This window comes from Sorex araneus, chromosome 8 (assembly GCF_027595985.1).
Source record: "Sorex araneus isolate mSorAra2 chromosome 8, mSorAra2.pri, whole genome shotgun sequence".
Lineage (NCBI taxonomy): Eukaryota > Metazoa > Chordata > Mammalia > Eulipotyphla > Soricidae > Sorex > Sorex araneus.
This window is the reverse complement of record NC_073309.1, coordinates 9,092,297-9,111,757: the sequence shown is the minus strand read 5'-3', so window position 1 is coordinate 9,111,757 and position 19,461 is coordinate 9,092,297. Positions and strand designations below refer to the sequence as shown.

The 19,461-nt window shown below is 51.7% G+C and overlaps 1 protein-coding gene across 1 annotated transcript; it reads left to right on the top strand.

Annotated features, from left to right (window-relative positions):
* The first annotated feature begins 5,694 nt into the window (after window positions 1-5,694).
* TAT (tyrosine aminotransferase) lies at window positions 5,695-18,333 on the top strand. Its single transcript, XM_055145986.1, is given in 14 exon segments — window positions 5,695-5,737; window positions 6,331-6,566; window positions 6,718-6,822; window positions 9,815-9,882; window positions 10,914-11,072; window positions 11,507-11,590; window positions 11,592-11,646; window positions 11,970-12,056; window positions 13,548-13,672; window positions 14,345-14,384; window positions 14,387-14,472; window positions 15,578-15,661; window positions 16,600-16,698; window positions 17,168-18,333. Coding segments are annotated over 13 exon segments (1,362 nt in total). The 5' UTR covers window positions 5,695-5,737; window positions 6,331-6,337; the 3' UTR covers window positions 17,309-18,333.
* The last annotated feature ends 1,128 nt before the right edge of the window (window positions 18,334-19,461 follow it).

Genomic DNA, 19,461 nt, shown 5'->3' with positions numbered 1-19,461 from the left:
GAGTTTCTCTGGCAGAGGTGGGGGTCATTCAAGGGTTGTAAAAATCTCCTTCAGGTCCTTAATTGCAGTTTCTGTCTCTTGACGTTTGTCTCCGTGGAGGCCAGCCTCCACAATGTCTGTCATTGGCCAGGAAGGTCATATCAGGCCTACATCTTCATTCTTGCAGCTTTAGTGTTATTGGATTTACCACTTCTCAGAAATCCCACTGCCTGGGCCCTCTCCTATCTACCTGCCTGCTTCATAATGGCACCCCCATCCCACCCCTGTTATGATGTCCTGAAAGGATAGGACATGGGTGGGGGGAGGAAGCTGACCCTCAGTTGGGGCTGGAGTCTTGGTGGCAGACACCATGAGTCACAATAGCTTCTAGCTTCCAGAAAGTTCCATCCTTGCCCCATGTGTCAATCAAGAAGATATGACTTTTGTGGTCGCTGAGTACCACTACATCCCGATACCAGTACCTAACTGCCCATCTGCATGGGGATTGTCCCCGGGAGTGACCCTCAGACTCTGAGTAGAGTTGGGGTTTGCCCCGCCCCTGTTGCTACAAATTGCTTGCCTAGAGCTGTGTAGTGTTCCATTGTGTGTGTAAACCACAACTCTTACATCCATTCACCCACAGTTGGGTACTTGGGTTGTGAAACTAGATTTTTGTGTATGTGGTATCAAGGACTGAACTCAGGGTGTCACAATGTAAGGTATTAAATTCTTATATGATTCTCTATTGTACTTTCATTCTAAATTTAAGAGTAAAGGAAAATCTTTAGGAGCCAATATGATGGAACAGTGGGGAGAGCATTTGCCTTGGACACAGCTGATCTTCAGAACCACATATGTCCCCTGAGCCGGTAAGGACAGCGCCAGAATTAAGCCCTGAGCACACCAGGTGTGGCCTGCAAACAATGCAGAAACAAACAAAAGTTTATTCTTTTCAATACAGCGAGTCAAAGTACAGCAAACTGTGTCTTCAGGAAATATTTCAATAGAGGAATCAGTGCTTCTATATTTGGGGATGAGGTTGTTTGAAGCAGGACTGTTTGCAATGACCCAAAACTCAGTTCCAGGGCAGGGATGCAGCTCAGCATAGACCTCAGGCTTTGCCTGTATGTGACCCTGGCTTTGGTACCTGGCACCAGGAAGGGAAAAAACGGAAAACTCAGCTTCACTGTGTCCCAACAATAGGAAAATGATTCACTAAGTTCTGATTCTTCTCTGTAAGGTTTTCACCACATGGACAAAGAGTCACAATCTGATTTAAAGCTTCACGGTGTGAAAACTATCCAAGAGAAATGAAAACTTGGGTTGTCACAAAGACGTGGGTGCAAATGTCAGCAGCAGAGGGACAGATGCTATGACAGCGACAGCCCCAGTGTCCATGAGGGAGGATTCGGTCCTGCAAGGGAACAAAGTGCCTTTACTAACCATAGCACGGAGAGCTTTTCACACAACCTTAGGTTTGTGGGGTGAAAGATGTGTCTCAGACTCAGAAGGTCACAGCCTGCATCATTCCATTGACATAAAAATCTAGGAAGAGGCAAAGCCACAGAGCAAGAAAGTTGCTCAGTAGCTCCCCGGGGCTGGGAAGGCAGGAATGAGCAATAGCTCCTTTATGGAGATTGAGCTTCTGTCTGGAGGATGAGAAGGGTTTGAAATGAGAGGATGGTGATGTTTGCAGCATCTTAAGAATGTACTAAGCTTGGGGCTGGAGCGATAGCACAGTGGGTAGGGCATTTGCCTTGCATGTGGCTGACCCAGATTCGATTCCCAGCATCCCTATGGTCCCCCCAGCACCGCCAGGAGTAATTCCTGAGTGCATGAGCCAGGAGTAACTCCTGTGCATTGATGGGTGTGACCCAAAATGCAAAAAAAAATGTACTAAGCTCATAGGATTTTCTACTTTCAAGCGGTGAGCACATGGATGTGTTTTTATATGAATTTTATCTTAATTAAAAAAAGTATCTAGAGCAAGGTCCAATGTATGGGAGACAAATAAGACTCGGGAGTTTGGATGATGTTTCATTGGTGACATTTCTCCTGTATGCAGGGATTTTGTTTTAAACACAGCCTGGTAACAGAAAAGCTTTTAGAAGAGAATGCTCTTCTCCACTGGCAAAAATCTGTTCTTTAGAATAACAGCCCGCTCTCACTCCGCAGACTGCTGCCCAGAGGTGCCTCGTCTAGCACATTCTGCAGTCCGTGAGAGCGCCTTGCCTATGAAACACACAGGCCCTTGCGGCCAGCTGCCAAAAGGAAGAGCGACCCAAAGCCTTTCCTTGCAGGCGCCATGGTTCTGTGTGTCCCCACCTTTCGAGACTGAGCAGCCCTGAGTTCAAGGATTCGAGATCAAGGGTTCCAGCTTCAGAATTCTAATTCTCCCTGCCCCGGCGCGATGCTCTGCCACTCCACTGGGGAGACGAGTTGGCAACACATGGCATCCCGGGAGTGGGAGAGAGAAGCCTTAGCCAGGCCCTCCAAAGCTCAGTAATGCGGCTGCAGAAGGAGGAAAGGGTTAGTCCACTGGCCACTCCAATTACGGAATCACTGAAAAGCAGATGGAAGAAAGAACTTGTGCAATAACTCTTTGCCGATCGATATGCAGAAGACCTCAGCCCTTAACCCTTGCCAGCTGCTCTTAACCCTTGTGTGATGAAATCTTATTTGTTTTTTTGTTTTGCTTTGCTAATTTTTTGGTTTGGAGACCACACCAGGTGGAGCTCAGGGGCTATTAGGGCTCAGTGCTTCAGAGTCGCTTGGGGGGATGTCAAAGCTTGAGCCTGAGCCTTCGGCTTACACATACACTTGGCCCGGTGAGCCATCTCTCAGCCCAGTCTGCAGAGGTGCCCAGGAACATGGAGATCTTGGCATGCCTGCTTCACAAAATGGTTTAGATCTCATCTCACCTCCTTTTCTCCCCATTGTCCAAAGGCAGGTCAGTATAAAGAATCCCACAGGGCTGGTTTTGGTTGCCTTCATGATCCCCTGAACTTGGAAGGTATTTGTTAGGTGGACCTGAATATTCTTCAGCTCTCCAGTTTGTTCCCAAAGGAGTAGGACTTGGTGGACTAATGGGGAAAGAGGCCTGGGGCATAGGAAGAAAATAAAGGTGCTTCAAAGAAGTTATAAGTCGGAAACCCACGTGTTTGCCAGAAGATAGACAAACAGGATGATCTCACTTATCTGTGGTATACAGATGAACTGGACAAGGAGTGCAGTGAAAGGAGGATGCTGCGATCACCCTTGGCCCCAGAGGACAGAGAGGACAGAGAAGAAAAGAAGTTGAGGGGGATGAAGAGATAGATGGTCAGGAAACTAAGGACTCAGGCGTTTGGGTGGTGTCATGGAGTGCACCTAAATATCCAAATACCCCAGGCACCCTGAGGACACTGTGGAGGGAAATTATCACTGGTGTGTGTGGGGGGGATCGGTGCTGGAACATTCTATATGTAAAACTCAACTGTGAGTAAATTTGTAAGTCATGATGTTTTTTTTTCTTTTTGGGTCACACCTGGCGATGCACTTGAGTTATTCCTGGATTTGCACTCAGGAATTACTCCTGGCGGTGCTCAGGGGACCATATGGGATGCTGGGATTCGAACCTGGTTGGCCGAGTGCAAGGCAAACGCCCTACCCGCTATGCTATTGCTCCAGCCCCAAGTCATGGTGTTTTAATAAGATTTTTTAAAATATAAAAAAGAGGGGACTGGAGAGATAGCACAGTGGGGAGGGCATTTGCCTTGCACGCAGCCAACCTGGGTTCAATTCCCAGCATCCCATATGGTCCACCAAGCACCGCCAGGAGTAATTCCTGAGTGCAGAGCCAGGAATGGCCCCTGTGCATTGCCATATATATATATATATATATATATATATATATATATATATATATATAACTCCCGCTCTCACTCTGCAGGCTGCTGCCCAGAGGTGCCGCATCTAGTGTGCTCTGCAGCCCGTGAGAGCACCTTGCCTATGAAACGCACAGGCCCTTGCGGCCGGCTGCCAAAAGGAAGAGCTGCCCAAAGCCTTTCCTTGCAGGCGCCATGCTCTGTGTGTCCCCACCTTTCAAAACTGAGCAGCATAAATTTCCTGAGCATAAATATATATATATATATATATATCATATATATATATGAAAGGACTCCGCACCAGGCTGTTTCACTTGGGGCACCCCAGAGTGGGGTGGGTGAGAACCCTTCCCACCCAAAGGGACCCAGCCCCAGCAGCCGACCTCCACTACCCAACCGCTGCCACGCTCCAGGCTGCTTTCTGGACACTCCGGCCGAGCCTCATGCATGAATGAAGTCCCACGGAACCCAGATAATGCAGAACTTTGTGACCTTGAACTCTGGACTCTGGTCACATTATAAAACACTTCCTGCCCATTTTCCATAGTTACCATACCATATTTGACGGAGCTCAGACAGTAAGCAACAAATCATAGAGAATAATATATGGATAGTATACATATATATGTATACTATATATATTTTTTAGTTATAGTTATATACTATAACTCTCAGAGAGCCCGGCAAGCTACCGAGAGTATCCCGCCTGCATGGGCAGAGCCTGTCAAGCTACCTGTGGCGTATTCGATATGCCAAAAACAGTAACGATAGGTCTCATTCTCCTGATCCTGAAAGAGCCTCCAATCATTGGGAAAGACGAGTAAGGAGAGGCTGCTAAAATCTCAGGGTTGGGAGGAATAGAGACGTTTCTGGTGCCCGCTCAAGTAAATTGATGAACAAGGGGATAACAGTGATGACAGTGACAGTGATAAAAAAGAAACTGTAAGGCTGTGCACCTATCACCTATGCAGGAATGTGTGTTCATGTGTGTGTATGTGCATGTATTTATTACATATAATGATATGTATATGAGTGTTTGTATGTGTATGTTTGTTTTTATTATATATATCTATACTTATATGCCTGTGTTTATCATCTGTGTATTAATATATTGTGTATATCTGTGCCTGTTTTCTGTGTATGAATGTATTACACATATATGTACATGTATGTTTGTGTACATTGTTATACCTATGTTCTATGTATGACTGCATTATATGTGTGCATGCATGTATTTATGAATGGATGTGTGTATGTCTATAGCTACTACATAAAAATACATGTATGTACATATGTGTATCTTCTATATATTAATATGCCTATATATGTATGCATAGAAGATATCTATCTTCTATGTCTTATGTAGGCTTCTTCTTTGTATGTATGTTGTATGTATGAATGTAGCTATGTGTGTGTGTGTATATGTATTTATCTATCCACTGTGCCCCTGCCTGTCTAGAGCCTGTATAGAAGTGGCGACCTGGAGCCTGCAGAGAGCAAGGAGTGAAGAGGGCCTCTCCTTCACACTTGGCCCCCTCTGTCCTGTTAAACATTTGAGTAGACCTATGTGGAACTGAAAAAAAAAGACACAATGAAAGTTATCCATTGTTCCACCTCCCCCACCCCTCCCCTGGCCCCTCAGAAAAGCCTCTGAAAGAGTTAACACAGAGAACTCCAGATGTTTGAAGTGTGGGCAAATTTCTGACGTGGGGGAGGCGGGAGGGTGTGAGTGGAGGCGGGGAGGGGACCTGGTTGCGCCCCGGGCCAATGGCATGGACGGCTCAGGCCCAACGCCCATCAGCAGAGCCTATTTCAGGAGCCGCAGGGGCCTGGGCTACTGTCACTGTCCCAGCCGAGCGGCACCAGCGCAGCCTCTTCTCCTTTGCTCAAAGGTAAAAATCCCGAGCCTTGGGCTGTTTGCTTTTCCACTGAACTGACAGTTCCAGTGAACGAACTTTTTCCCCACTGGGCACCAACAAGCTTCTGGGAGAGGGTTTTACTCTTCCCAACGGCATCTGTTACACTTAGCACTCGTTATAGTCAGTGATACTAACTAGTACTGTTACTAACCTACTAACACGCTCCTGGCGGTCTGCACCCCGCCACGTGGGCCTGCGTCTCTGCCAGGAGCAGGACACGGTGGGGGCTCTCAGAAGGACAGAAACACAAAAGCTCTGATGGTCTGAAGCCTTTTGTCTTCTCCTCTGGGTGTTACTGCACCCGTGAGTGGCCTGGAACCGTGACCAGGAACACCGAGGTCCAGAGGCAGCGAAATCCACAGGGCTCAGCATACAGGCCCTGGGGCTCTTCAGCCGCGGGAGACCGAGCTCGGCTCTGCCTCCCTTCTGGCCCATCCCACCTCCTTCAAGCAGGGAATGAAGGAGTTTGGGAAGAGACTCCTAGGAAATGAGCCAACTCCCCTGGGCCCTCCTCAGTCCTGGGGGGGCTGCTCTGTTCTTAGGGGACCTTCTGCTTGTTCCCACAGGCTCGCAATGGACCCTTACATGATTCAGATGAACAGCAAGAACAATGTCCCCTCCGCCCTGGATGGCAACACGGGTGGGAGAAGCTCCGCGCTGGGCAAAGCCAAGGGCAGGAAGGCCCGGTGGTCCGTGAAGCCCTCGGAGATGGCCAACAAGACCTTCAACCCCATCCGGGCCATTGTGGATACCATGAAGGTCAAGCCAAACCCAAACAAAACCACAATCTCCCTGTCCATTGGTGAGTTGGGGGCTCCGTGGGATGGTCCTTCCTCTCCCCAGCCTGTAATCCTCTGGGGCTGCCTGAAGAAGGTGGGCGTGGAAGGTGAGTCTGGGTATTGGGTTCCTCAGAATCATTGCTTGGTGATTAGCCTTTTTCCTTCCATGCCAAGGGGACCCTACTGTGTTTGGAAACCTGCCCACAGACCCTGAAGTCATCCAAGCCATGAAGGATGCCCTGGACTCGGGCAAATACAATGGCTATGCCCCCTCCATCGGTAAGTAGGAGCGCTCTTCCAAAAGAAAGAAATTTCTAGCAACTCTGCTGGTTTGCAGACACACCAGTCCTATGGAGAGGCTAAGATAGGATGACCCTTTGGGTTTTAGGATATCTGTCTCAGGGCACTTAGACTGGAGCGATATAGCACAGCGGGTAGGGCGTTTGGTTTGCACACGGCCGACCCGGGTTTGATTCCTCTGTCCCTCTCAGAGAGCCCAGCAAGCTATTGAGAGTATCCCGCCCCGCACAGCAGAGCCTGGCAAGCTACCCGTGGTGTATTCAATATGCCAAAAACAGTAAAAACAAGTCTCACAGTGGAGACGTTACTGGTGCCCGCTTGAACAAATCGATGAACAACGAGATGACAGTGCTATGGTACTACGATCTCAGGGCACTTAAGACTTCAAAATCTAGGGACTGGCTGGAGCCATAGTCCAGTGGGTAGGATGCTTGCCTTGCATGCGGCACCCTATGTGGTTCTTCCCAAAGAGCCAGGAATAAGCCCTGAGCACTGCTAGGTGTGATCCCCAAACAAACAAACAAGAAAAACCAAACCCAAAACCAAAACAAAATCTAGGGGCCAGAAAGATAGTCCAGTGGGTGGGGTCCTGGATGCATTGAATTATCACCTGTATAAATATAAATAGTCCCTCATTTTGTTTTTTTCCCACCCCCTCTACATGTTGAAGATCGATTTTTATTATAATTCTGATCACATTCCTAGGGAGTGCAATTGTTTCAGATTAGAATGATCAGAAACAGTAAGGATGCACCTCTTCTGAAAGAAGGAGTGGTTTCTGTTGGGAGAAATTATTGGTTTTGGTTTTATTGTTTGTTTTGGGGCCATTCCTGGTGGGACTTAGGGTGCCGGGACCCAAACCCAGGTCAGCCAAGTGCCAGGCCTTACCCACTGGACTATCTCTCCAGTCCCTCTACTCAACGTTTTCAACATTTTGGTCCAGGAAATGAGTTTTCACCATTGTGTCAGCAGGGTGGTTCTCTCCACACACCTCTGGGAGTGTTGCCTAGCAAAGAAGCACAGGATCGCCAGTGTTAGGATAAGATAGATTTTGTTCCTGTGGCCGACCCAGGTTCGATTCCTTTGTCCCTCTCGGAGAGCCCAGCAAGCTACCAAGAGTATTCCATCCGCACCGCAGAGCCTGGCAAGCTCCCTGTGGTGTATTCAATATGCCAAAAACAGTAACAAGTCTCACAATGGAGACGTTACTGGTGCCCGCTCGAGCAAATTGATGAACAATGGGACGATAGTGCTACAGTGCTTGCTTGGAGGCTGTTCTTGGTGAGCGTTTGGGGGTCGCTGTCAGTGGAACTCAGGGATCCATGGGGTGCTGGGGATCGAACCCAGACTTCTACACTTCCGCCCTTGCACTGTCTCCCCAGATCTTAAAATAATATTTCAAAAAAATGTCCAAGAGATCTCAGGGGCATGATTTAATTATTTCTATTTCATGATATTTCATGCGACAAAAATTCAAAACCGAATGAGACTGTTTTAGCTATAAAATATTGACTCAAATGCAGAGCGTTAGGAAACTGATTCAACCTGAAAAACCAAAATGCAGTTTCATTCAACAGTGCTGTGGAGGAGATGAGCACTTGATGCCAGAGCAAACACCATTATGGCTTAGTGAAATGTTCTCCCTTCTTATTACAAGGAAGTGCCATTTTATATTTAAGACTCATCTGTATCCTTATTAAATTCAACATGATGAAGTATTGCCTCTGGCCTTGCTAACCAAAAGCAGTCGACTTGGAGGGCAATTTGGTAAAGGTCATTAGTGTTTTAGATTTGGAATACCAAGAAAGCTTAAGTGAACCCAGTCTATTAAATACACTAGTTACAGCTTTTAAAGTAAATGCATCAGGGAGTATTTACTATCCCATCAGGCGTGCCAGGGAGTGCCCCGGGCCCTGACTTCTCTGGAAACTGGAGCAACAGATCAAACTAATTAATTGGCCTTGATTGCCCGAGGCCAAAATGGCTTGGACGGGGAAATATGTCTTTGGTGTCAGCATCACTCCATACTTGCCTCTGCCCTAGAGTTTAAGGACAGTGCTTCAGCAGCTCTGTCCCCAGAACTACACCGCGCCTTCCTCCGCCACCCCCTTGTCAGGGCACATAGGCACATTCCCTCGGCCTCTATTTAACTATTGCCTTTCCTAATAAACTTTGTCGCATGACTCCAAGTCTATGGCCCGTGTGGGTGGCTAAGTCTCAGCCATGCTGTGCACGCGAGTCTTGAGCATCCGTTGTCCCTGATCTGAGGAACAGTCCTCTGTTTCCCGGGGTCCCCATAGTTACTGGATAGCTACAAAGTGACCAGAGAGGTTGCACAAGGGCTAAGCTCTTGCCTTGTGTGGGGCAGGACCCTGCTACAATTCTCAGCAGTGCATACAGTCCCCTGAGCACCACCAGCTGTGATCCCTGAGTCTGAAGCCAGGAGGAAGCCCAAGCCCCCATCCCACCCACCCAGTGCAACTCTTTCGAGGAGCTTAGAAATGGTCTAATGAAACCTTCTGTCGTCGCAGAAACCAGAATGGTGCTGAGTATTTTGTAGTCTGGGGAGTCCTTCTTCTTTTTTTTTTTTTTCTTTCCTTTTGGGTCACACCTGGCGATGCTCAGAGGTTACTCCTGGCTCTGCACTCAGGAATTACTCCTGGTGGTGTTGGGGGACCATATGGGATGCTGGGAATCGAACCGGGTTGGCCACGTGCAAGGCAAACGCCCTACATGCTGTGCTATCGCTCCAGCCCCAGGGGGGAGTCCTTCTTGAGCCTGCTCTAAAATTGTGAAAAAGTGAGCTGATCCTTTCGGACAGTGGCTGCAAGTTCAACTGAGCGTCTGTACTCTGGGTGATGGTGGGGTCGGGGGTGTGAGGTGGCCGTGTCTGGGGCCCCTGAAGTCCTGGGGAGCCCAGAGCCTTACTGTTGAGGAAACTTCCAGCTCTTCCTGTGCGTCTTTCCTTCAGGGTACCTCTCCAGCCGGGAGGAGGTCGCATCTTATTACCACTGTCCCGAGGCGCCCCTGGAAGCCAAGGTGAGCCCCTTGTTTCTTTTGCACTGACAAAAGAGTTTTGGTGCGGCTGGGGTATGTGCGAGGGTGGGCGGGGTGGATAGAATCGGCAATTGCGACTCTGTAAGCTCTGAGGACCTTCTGTATGGCCTTCGTGATGACATTCAGAGTCATTGCCATCCGTTGTGTCTACCTTAGTGTCTGTCTCAAGGGACCCAGAAGTCACCCCAAAGTCTGGTTCTCTGTGGATGATGATTAAAAAACAGTCATGCACAAATACCAAATACTTAAGATTCCTTTTTTTGTTTTCCTTTTTGGGTCACACCCGGTGATGCACAGGGGTTACTCCTGGCTCTGCACTCAGGAATCACCCCTGGCGGTGCTCAGGGGACCATATGGGATGCTGGGAATCGAACCCGGGTCAGCCACGTGCAAGGCAAACACCCTACCCGCTGTGCTATTTCTCCAGCCCCTCTGCTGTCAGACTTTTGGCTGGAGTTAGTACATCACTGAAAGCAAAATACTGAAGATTCTTTAGCATTGGATTAAAAAGAAAGAAAAGTAGCTTTTCTATGTCACTGTAAGATCATCCAGTGGGAAGACAGGGGTTCTAGGACAAGGGCAGTGGGTGCCACGGGACAGCCGTGCCTCTCCTCCATTGTTTGCTGGGCAGGAGGGCACTTCTCAGCACCCCGGGGCTCTATGCCTGGATTTCAGAGACGGGTCAGGCCTTTTGGTTCTCGTCAGAAGTCAATAACGAGCACCCGCCCCCCCACACACACCAAACAAAATGCAAGGTTGTAATCGTTTCTCATGCACATCTGCAGAATCAAAAGACAAGCGGTTCTTTTCACAGTAGTTTATTTCTTGTAAGTGGACTGCATTTTGTGTTGTGTTGGGCCTATTCGTTTCTTTCCATCTGGGCTTCAACCTGCCCTCTCTTCTCTTGCTCACAACGTGTCAGCGTTCATCCCTGCTCCTGACACACCATCACTCCAGCGCATTCTGTGGTTGCCTTGGCACCCGTGACCCAGGACTTTGGTTTCCCTTTGCAGGATGTCATTCTAACCAGCGGCTGTAGCCAGGCCATTGAACTTTGTTTGACTGTGCTGGCCAACCCGGGCCAAAACATCCTCATTCCGAAACCCGGCTTCTCACTCTACAGGACCTTGGCTGAATCTATGGGAATTGAGATCAAGTGCTATAGTTTATTGGTAAGTGACTTTAATTTTGAATCCGGATGCTTGATTTGGATGCTGTAAAAATATACATCTTAGCAGACTGTATAAAAATACACACCTTTGGTTTTGATTGTGTTTGGGGCCAACCCCCAGTGATGCTAGGGGTGGCTCCTGGTTCTGTGCTCAGGTGAAATTCCTGGCTCTGTGCTCAGAAATTACTCCTGACAGAACTCAGGGGACCATATGGGATGTTGGGGGTCCAACCTGGATCAGCCACGTGCAAAGCAAGTGCCTTACTTGCTGTACTATCTCTCCAGCCCTGTGGAAATATACATCTTCCACCCTCTTAGCAGAAAAAGATCTGAAAGTAGAGAGGGAAAGTTTAGGCCACAGACACATTGATTTTTGTTGATCGCACCTAAATTTTTTCAGAATTACCTTCGTGTCCCTCCTTTCTTCCTCTCTAGCCCAACAAGTCTTGGGAGATTGACCTGAAAGAACTGGAGTCCCTGATTGATGATGACACAGCGTGTCTCGTGATCAATAACCCAATCAAACCCTTGCGGCTCAGTGTTCAGTAAAAGCCATCTCCAGGACATTCTGGAGGGTAAGTCCAGCAAGAGGAGATGGAACAGAATCCTCTCGAGATTTCCTGGAAGGAGCGAAAGGCCCTTTGCCAAATTCCAAGCCTAGGAAAGCTCCGGGGGAATTCAGGTTGGGGAACTAGTGAGTTGGGAGCCCCAGAGTGTAAGGACTGGCCTGAGAGGCAGAGAAAAAGGCAGTTCCTGCCCCTCCCCCGTGACACATCTGAGACCCTGGCACGCGCCTTCTCAGGAAGAGGGTCAGAGCCGGTCTTGGTTAAGGAGGAGGGCAAGGTAGGCAGATGTGGCCGTGCAGCTTAGAATGACTCGGGCTTTGCTCTCTCCGCAGTGGCTGCCAGGCAGTGTGTCCCCATCTTAGCTGATGAGATCTATGGAGACATGGTGAGCAGCGCGCGGAGTGGGTCGCCTTCTCTCAGTTCCCACACCGCTCGTGGGAACTTCCCCACTTCCCCCGGGGACCCGCTGTGCATGGCCGGCTGCGACGCCGGAGCCCTTGGACCCAGCAGATCAGTCTCCCTGCATTTCCCACAGGGACAGGGCTCCCGCTTCCCCAGACTCCCAGGGCTATAGAGGGTTAAACATTGTTGGGGTTCACTTGGTGGAAAAGCCTGACTTGGCCTGATGGGAAGGTATTTGGGGGAATCTGCTTTCACTAAGCTATTAGATTGGGGTGTGTGTGTGTGTGTGTGTGTGTGTGTGTGTATCTGTGTATCTGTGTCTGTTTGTGTGTGTGTGTGTGTGTCAGGGGGGTCGGCCTGCTAAGCACGCCCCATAAGCAGTGCCATCCCAGATTCCCCTGGGGGTGACACATGATAACGGGGACTGTGAGCGCTGAGCATTTCTAAAGTACATGCAATTCTGCCCTCTGCAGTGCAGTACTGGGGGAGGGGGCTCCTGTACTAGATACACCCCCCTCCCATGCAGGCTGCAACAGCTCTTCCGATCCCCAAGTCTCTCTCTGAGGTCACGTGAGGCCCCTGCCCAACTTTCCCACAATCCTCACAGCTCAGCATTCTGCAGCATAGCCGGACCTAGAATTTCAGAACTCGAATTTTTTCTTCTTGTTCTTCCTCCTCCTCCTCCTCCTTCTTCTTCTTCTCCCTCCTCCTCCTTCTTCCTCCTCCTCCTCCTTCCTCCTCCTTTTCCTTCTCCTTCCTCCTCCTCCTCCTTCTCCTCCTCCTCCTCCTCCTTCTCCTTCTTCTTCTTCCTCCTCGTCCTCCTCCTCATCCTCCCCCTCCTTCTCCCTCCTCCTTCTCCCTCCTCCTCCTCCTCCTCCTCCTCCTCCTCCTCCTCCTCCTCCTCCTCCTCCTCCTCCTCTTCTTCTTCTTCTTCTTCTTCTTCTTCTTCTTCTTCTTCTTCTTCTTCTTCTTCTTCTTCTTCTTCTTCTTCTTCTTCTTCTTCTTCTTCTTCTTCTTCTTCTTCTTCTTCTTCTTCTTCCTCATTTTTGTTCATTTGTTTGTTTGGGGGCCACTGGCAGCCAGAGATTACTCCTGGCTCTGCACTCAGGAATTACTCCTGGCGGTGCTCAGGAGACCCTATGGGGTGCTGGGGGCTGAACCCAGATTGGCTGCCAACAAGGCAATTGCCTTCCCCACTGTCCTATCGCTCTGCCCCAGAACCCAATTTTACTTTTAGGCCAGCGATTCACTCTGGCGGTGCCCCGCTGGGGTTGATCCTACACCGGGGCGAGGCTTCATGTCCTCGCTTGAGGTTTTCTTTGGCCCAGACCCAAAGCAGCTGCCGCAGTTCTGCCTGCCCCTCTCAGAAACCTCTCGGGGTCCCTCCAGCTTTGGGGTCTTGTCAGGTGCTTGTGAAGAAAGGGAAAAGGGCAGTGGGTGAGATTGAGGGTGCAGGAGACCCCTGCAGCAAACATTTCTTCTTAGGTGTTTTCGGGCCCAAGTTCGAGCCGCTGGCCCGTCTCAGCACGTGCCCATCCTGTCGTGCGGGGGGCTGGCCAAGCGCTGGGTGGTCCCCGGCTGGAGGCTCGGCTGGATCCTCATCCATGACCGAAGAGGCATCTTTGGCAACGAGGTGAGAGCCTGCGGCTTCGCACGAGGGGCGCGCGCTTCCTCTCTCTGCGGGGCCCTCGGCCCGAGAACAGGAGGCTCCCAGGAGTCCAGCCCCTCCAGCTCCGTTTCCTGGAATCCGGCTCTGTGAAGAAGCTGCTGGCCCTTGAGTAGGCCCAGGGGGGCTGGGGGAGGCGGGTCCTCAGAGAAGCGGCCCCAGCCCTTGGTAGTCACAACGCCCACTGAGCTCAGCATTCAGAGCACCCCTGTGCTGCAGCTGAGGAAAACGAGGAAAGTGGGTGGGTTTGCCCAGAGTCACACAGCGGGCACGCGCCTTCACGCGAGGGGACACGCAGGTGTGTGATCTGAGCGAGTCGCGTGGCATCATCCCACCCCCAGGGGTGAGGGAGCGGAGAGGGCCGTCAGGTCAGGGAGCGCGGCAGTTCGGGCGCCTCAGGGTGCAGCTCAGCCAGCCTCCATCCCGGGAGGCCCCGGCACTGTGGGGGCGGCAGCATCGCACCCTCAGGCCCTCGAGTGGCACCTTCACCAGGTTGGACAAGGCTCACTGGTTGGGCCCCAGGCCTCCCTGAGCACTAGCTTGGGAGCCCCTGCCCAATAAATGAAAACAAGAGCTGTATGGAACAAGTGCTCAGAGAGGAGTGGGAGGCCCCGTCACGAGTCCGCTGGTGACTTGCAGATCCGGGACGGGCTGGTGAAGCTGAGCCAGCGCATCCTGGGGCCTGCACCATCGTCCAGGGCGCCCTCAAGAGCATCCTGCGCCGCACCCCTGCCGACTTCTACCAGGACATCCTCGGCTTCCTCAAGGTGGGTCGGGGCTGCCGGGTCCCCGAGCGTCAGAGAGGGCCAGGATGCCAGGAGGAGCGCTGGGGTCTCCTTGCTGCTTTGGTTTGGGGGCCACACCAGGGTTTACTCCTGGCTTTGGGGATCATGTGGGGTGCTAGGGATCAAATCCGGTCGGGTGTGTGCACGGCAAGCACTTTATCTCTGCCTCCTCCCTCCCAATCAATACACACACACACACACACACACACACCCTTTCCCAACACACACACACATACACCCATCTTCCCCCAACACACACATACACCCTCCCTCTCCCCCAACACACACACACCCTTTCCCAACACACACATATATACTCATCCTCCCCCAACACACACACACACACCCTTTCCCAACACACACACATACACCCATCTTCCCCAACATACACATACACCCTCCCTCTCCCCCAACACACACACACCCTTTTCCACACACACATATATACTCATCCTCCCCCAACACACACACACACACCCTTTCCCAACACACACACATACACCCATCCTCCCCCAACACACACACACACACACACCCTTTCCAAACACACACACATACACCCATCCTCCCCCAACACACACACACACACACACCCTTTCCAAACACACACACATACACCCATCCTCCCCCAACACACACACACACACCCTTTCCAAACACACACACATACACCCATCCTCCCCCAACACACACACCCTCCCTCTCCCCAACACACACACACACACACACACACACACCTCCTTTCCCAACACACACACATATACCCATCCTCCCCGCAACACACACACCCTCCCTCCCTCCCTCTCTCCCTCCCTCACCCCCAACACACACGTTTTGGTTTTGTTTACTCTTCTTGCTGGACAAGGGTTCGAGAGGTGGTTCCCAAACCAGAGGTGGCCTCCGAGCCCGTATCCACACCCAGGTTCCTCTCAGTTTCAAGGGGACTCCTGTCGCTTGGGGAGAAGCTCTGGGTGCCAGCACATTTTTCTGCTTGGCTGCTCATGCCAGGGGATCCCGAGAGGCATCACCCCAGCCCCCCACGTTCCCGATAGGCTCCCCTCTCACTCGCACCCCGATCTCTCCGCAGTCCAACACTGACCTCTGCTACGGGGCATTGGCTGCCATCCCAGGCCTCCAGCCCGTGCGCCCCTCCGGGGCCATGTACATGATGGTGAGTAGGAGTCAGCCAGTGCTTGGGGGCTGGGGGGAGTCCCTTGGCACTGCGGCAGCCTGCGAGATTTCTGAGCCAGTGTAGGAATTTCTCTGTTCTGAAGAAGCCCGTGGGTGGGGTTTCACCTGAGTTCAAATAACTGCGTGTGCTCAGTTCCCCAGTACACCGGCTTCCTCGGGCTTTTGAGGGGAGTGCTTGGGGACTCTGCTTGTTTCCCAGTGGCATTTTGTAGGCAAAGCACAGCAAATTTCTTGCAAGGATTGTGTGTTTCTATGCAATGAAGAATTCCCTGGCTGATGGCATTTAAAAAAAAAAAAACAACCCACAAAACCTTAGGGGTTGGAGTGATAGTACAGTGGGCAGGGCATTTGCCTTACATGTAGCTGACCTGGGTTTGAGTCCTGGCAGCCCATATGGTCCTGAAGCACAATCAGGAGTGAGCCCTGAGTGCAGAACCAGGAGTGAGCTGCTGCCGGATGTGGTCCCCAAACAAACAAACAAAAACCACCCCTGGGGTCAGAGCGATCACCCCAAGGGCTCAGGAGCATACTCGGCCTGCGGAGGTCCCAGCGGGAGCCCCAAGAGCCCTGAGCACTCTCAGGAGCAACCCCTGAGGACTGAGCTGGGAGTAACATCTGAACGCCGACCCCCCCCCCCCCCCCACCAATCAGCACACACACACACACACACACATCCCCAGGTCTCTGGCATTTCATCCATCGGCGTCAGGATGAAACCCTCCGATAGACTGAAATAGGGACAGAGCTCAACCCGCTGTGCCCCGGGATGCATCCCCGGGCGGCTGAGAGCCGCTTCCCTTAGTTTCCAGCAGAAACGTCCCGGGGGTCCTTCGGTGCTGCCTGCGCCGTCACCCCTGGTGCTGGCATCTCCTGTCTGCTGTCCTTCTCAGCAGTCCCCTCCTGCCTGCTGCCCCATAGGTCGGAATCGAGATGGAAAATTTCCCCGAATTCGCCAACGACGTGCAGTTCACCGAGCGGTTACTGGCCGAGCAATCTGTCCACTGCCTCCCAGCCACGGTGCGTGCTGAGCTCTCGGCCCTTTCCAGCCCCCCTGCCCGGTGCTGGCCTCTCGCCAGCTGTCCTCCCCCCTAATAGAGCATATTCGCATTCAGCAAGACCCGGGGGGGGGGGTCGCTCCTGGGCCCCCGGGTACAAGCTGTTCCCTCCTGCCACGGGAGACATAGTCCAGGGGGTGTGGCATTTGCCTTGCACATGGTCAACCACGGCTGGGTCCCTGGGCAGTCCCCTGAGTCTCACAGTGGTCAGGACCGTGACCCCCCCTCCAAACAACCTGCGCCCCCTGCCCTGCCCACCGGCATTCACGTAGCCTCAGCAGAAGACAAGCGCTGGGCGGCCAGACTCCGGGAGAGAGGGATGAACTCAACCCCATGCTGAGCCCTCCACCATGCCCTGCCAGCTTCTTGCCCCTCGCCCGGGGCCCGGCCCTGGGCCTCCATCCTGGGAATGACAAGCTCTCCCTTTGCAGTGCTTCGAGTACCCCAACTTCTTCCGGCTGGTCCTCACGGTCCCGGAAGTGATGATACTGGAGGCCTGTGGGCGCATCCGGCAGTTCTGCGAGCAGCATTACCAGGGCGCGGAGGGCGGCCACGAGGACTGCGACAAGTAGCGCCTTGTCCCCAGGACGTGTCCCCTGCTGGCGGGGTGGGTGGGTGGGGGCCGCTTCTCAGGGAACCAGACACCCCAGGTAGGACAGGGCCCCCACCCCCAACACTGTGCTTGGAATTACTCCTGCATCCCCTCACCCCAGCAACACTCACAGCCACGCTCTGAATCCGCTTCTCCTCCACCCACTGCTGGAGGGGCTGGCACGTTCCTCGGTGCCCCCCACCCACCTCGAGGTCAGAGTTTACCAAGAGGAGTGAAACTAGAGCGTTCACAGCCCAAGGCCACAGCAACACCCAAAAGGCTGAGCACAGCTGGAGGTCTGGGTTTGATCTCCTGTGCTTCGCGGTCTTCTGAGCCAGGCTGGGACTGACTCTTGAGCACAGAGCTAGGAGCAGCCTGTGATGAGAACCACCGGGTGCAGCCCCCAAACCAATCCCTCTCCCCTAAAATTAAAAAAGAACAGGAAACCCTTCAGGACAACAGACACAAAAGATTGTAAGCTCGACCTACACAGTCGCTGCTCTCAATATCTGCCCCGCTGAGAACAGGCGTCTCCAGCCAACTCCGAAGTCCCAGCGGAGGTCCCAGTGGAGGTCCCAGCGGAGGTCCCAGTGGAGGTCCGGCCTCTCTTCAGGGCGAGCTCGCTTGGTGCCACAAAGCCTCCTTTCAGCTTCCCCTCGCTTTAAGCAACAGTGACATAAAAGAAGTTAGGGACACATCAATTTGGCCGTGTATATTCTTACCAAATGCTTCAGGAAATCTGAGAGGTCCCTTAGAAGAATATTTTTATGGCTTGGCATTGTACACAATTATTTGGTGATGCAAATAAATATGCTTGAATTGACCGGCTTTCTACATTTAGATATGCGTGTATTAGGCTTTCTTAATATTAGGGGCTGTCAGCAGACTCCCTTCCAAGCTAAACTGCTGTGAGGGCCAGAGTGTCTTCCCTTGTCATTGCTCTAGAATCATTATTAATGCTTTGGCTGTGATGTTGATGTTGATTTATTGATATATATTATATTACCTTTTCATATGTTTTCTAAGAAACATTTGTATTGAGAAGATCCTTTATTTTGCCAAAGGCATAAATTATTGTTTTTCTTTTTTAAAAAATAAACTATACTAAGTTTGTGCCTCGGTTGTGGTTTTTTTCCCCCTCAGGGGAATTTCTCTCCCCATTTCCTGGTCTTGCATGCAGCTGACCCAGGTTTGATCCCCAACACCACAAATGGTTCCCAACACCACAAATGGTCCCCTAAGCCCTGCCCTGAGTAACCCCTGAGAGAAGTAAGGGGTAAGTCCTCAGCACCGCCAGGTGTGGGCCCAAAACAAAATAAAACAAACAAAAAACACACAAGAAGAAGCATCTCCGGGCGTCTGGTGCTTGCTTTCCTACTGAGAGGCACACTCAGGGCCCTGGCCGAAATCCCTGGCCTTCCTGTTTGGCCTTCCTAAGTCCTTGGACTTGTCTAGCTCTGCCGTTCTCTGTGGGATGCAGGGAGGGGGTTGAGCCTGGACAGGGCAGCAGACTCAGAAATGATCAAAATCTGGGGCTTCTCCTTAGGGCTTCGTCCCCATGGATCCCCTCTGCACGGTGCCTGCATCTCCCTCCCTGACCCCTGGAGGAGGGATTGGGCGGTTCCCTTGCAAGGTTGTCTGGGGAGGAATAAATAAGCCCTTCAGAGACGGGAGATGCCTCGCCAAGGGAGTTTCCCTTATCTCCACGGGAAACTTGGGTCTCCACCCAGCCAGACTCACCCCATCTAATTCCTTTAGGGAACGTAAATGTCAAAATGCCTCCTTCCAGTTTACTCCTGGTTTCCCTGAGCTCACACTAAAACCTGCGTTTTCATTTTCTTCCATGCACTCAAAAGGAATATATATAATGACGGAGATGGAAGGATGGGTTTCTGGGTCTGGAGCAATGGTACAGTGTGGAGGGCACCTGCCTTGCACCTGGCTGACCTGGGTTCCCCAGCACCCCAGAGGGTCCACCAAGCCTGTCAGGAGTGATCCCTGAATCCAAGCAAGGGGAATACCTGAGTACCTCCAGGGGTGGCCCCAAACTACAAAAACAAACAAAAATATTTGTATGTGTCTCCATATGCCAGTGTTTCTGGCTAAGCACCCCCCCTTCCAAATTTCCTTTCC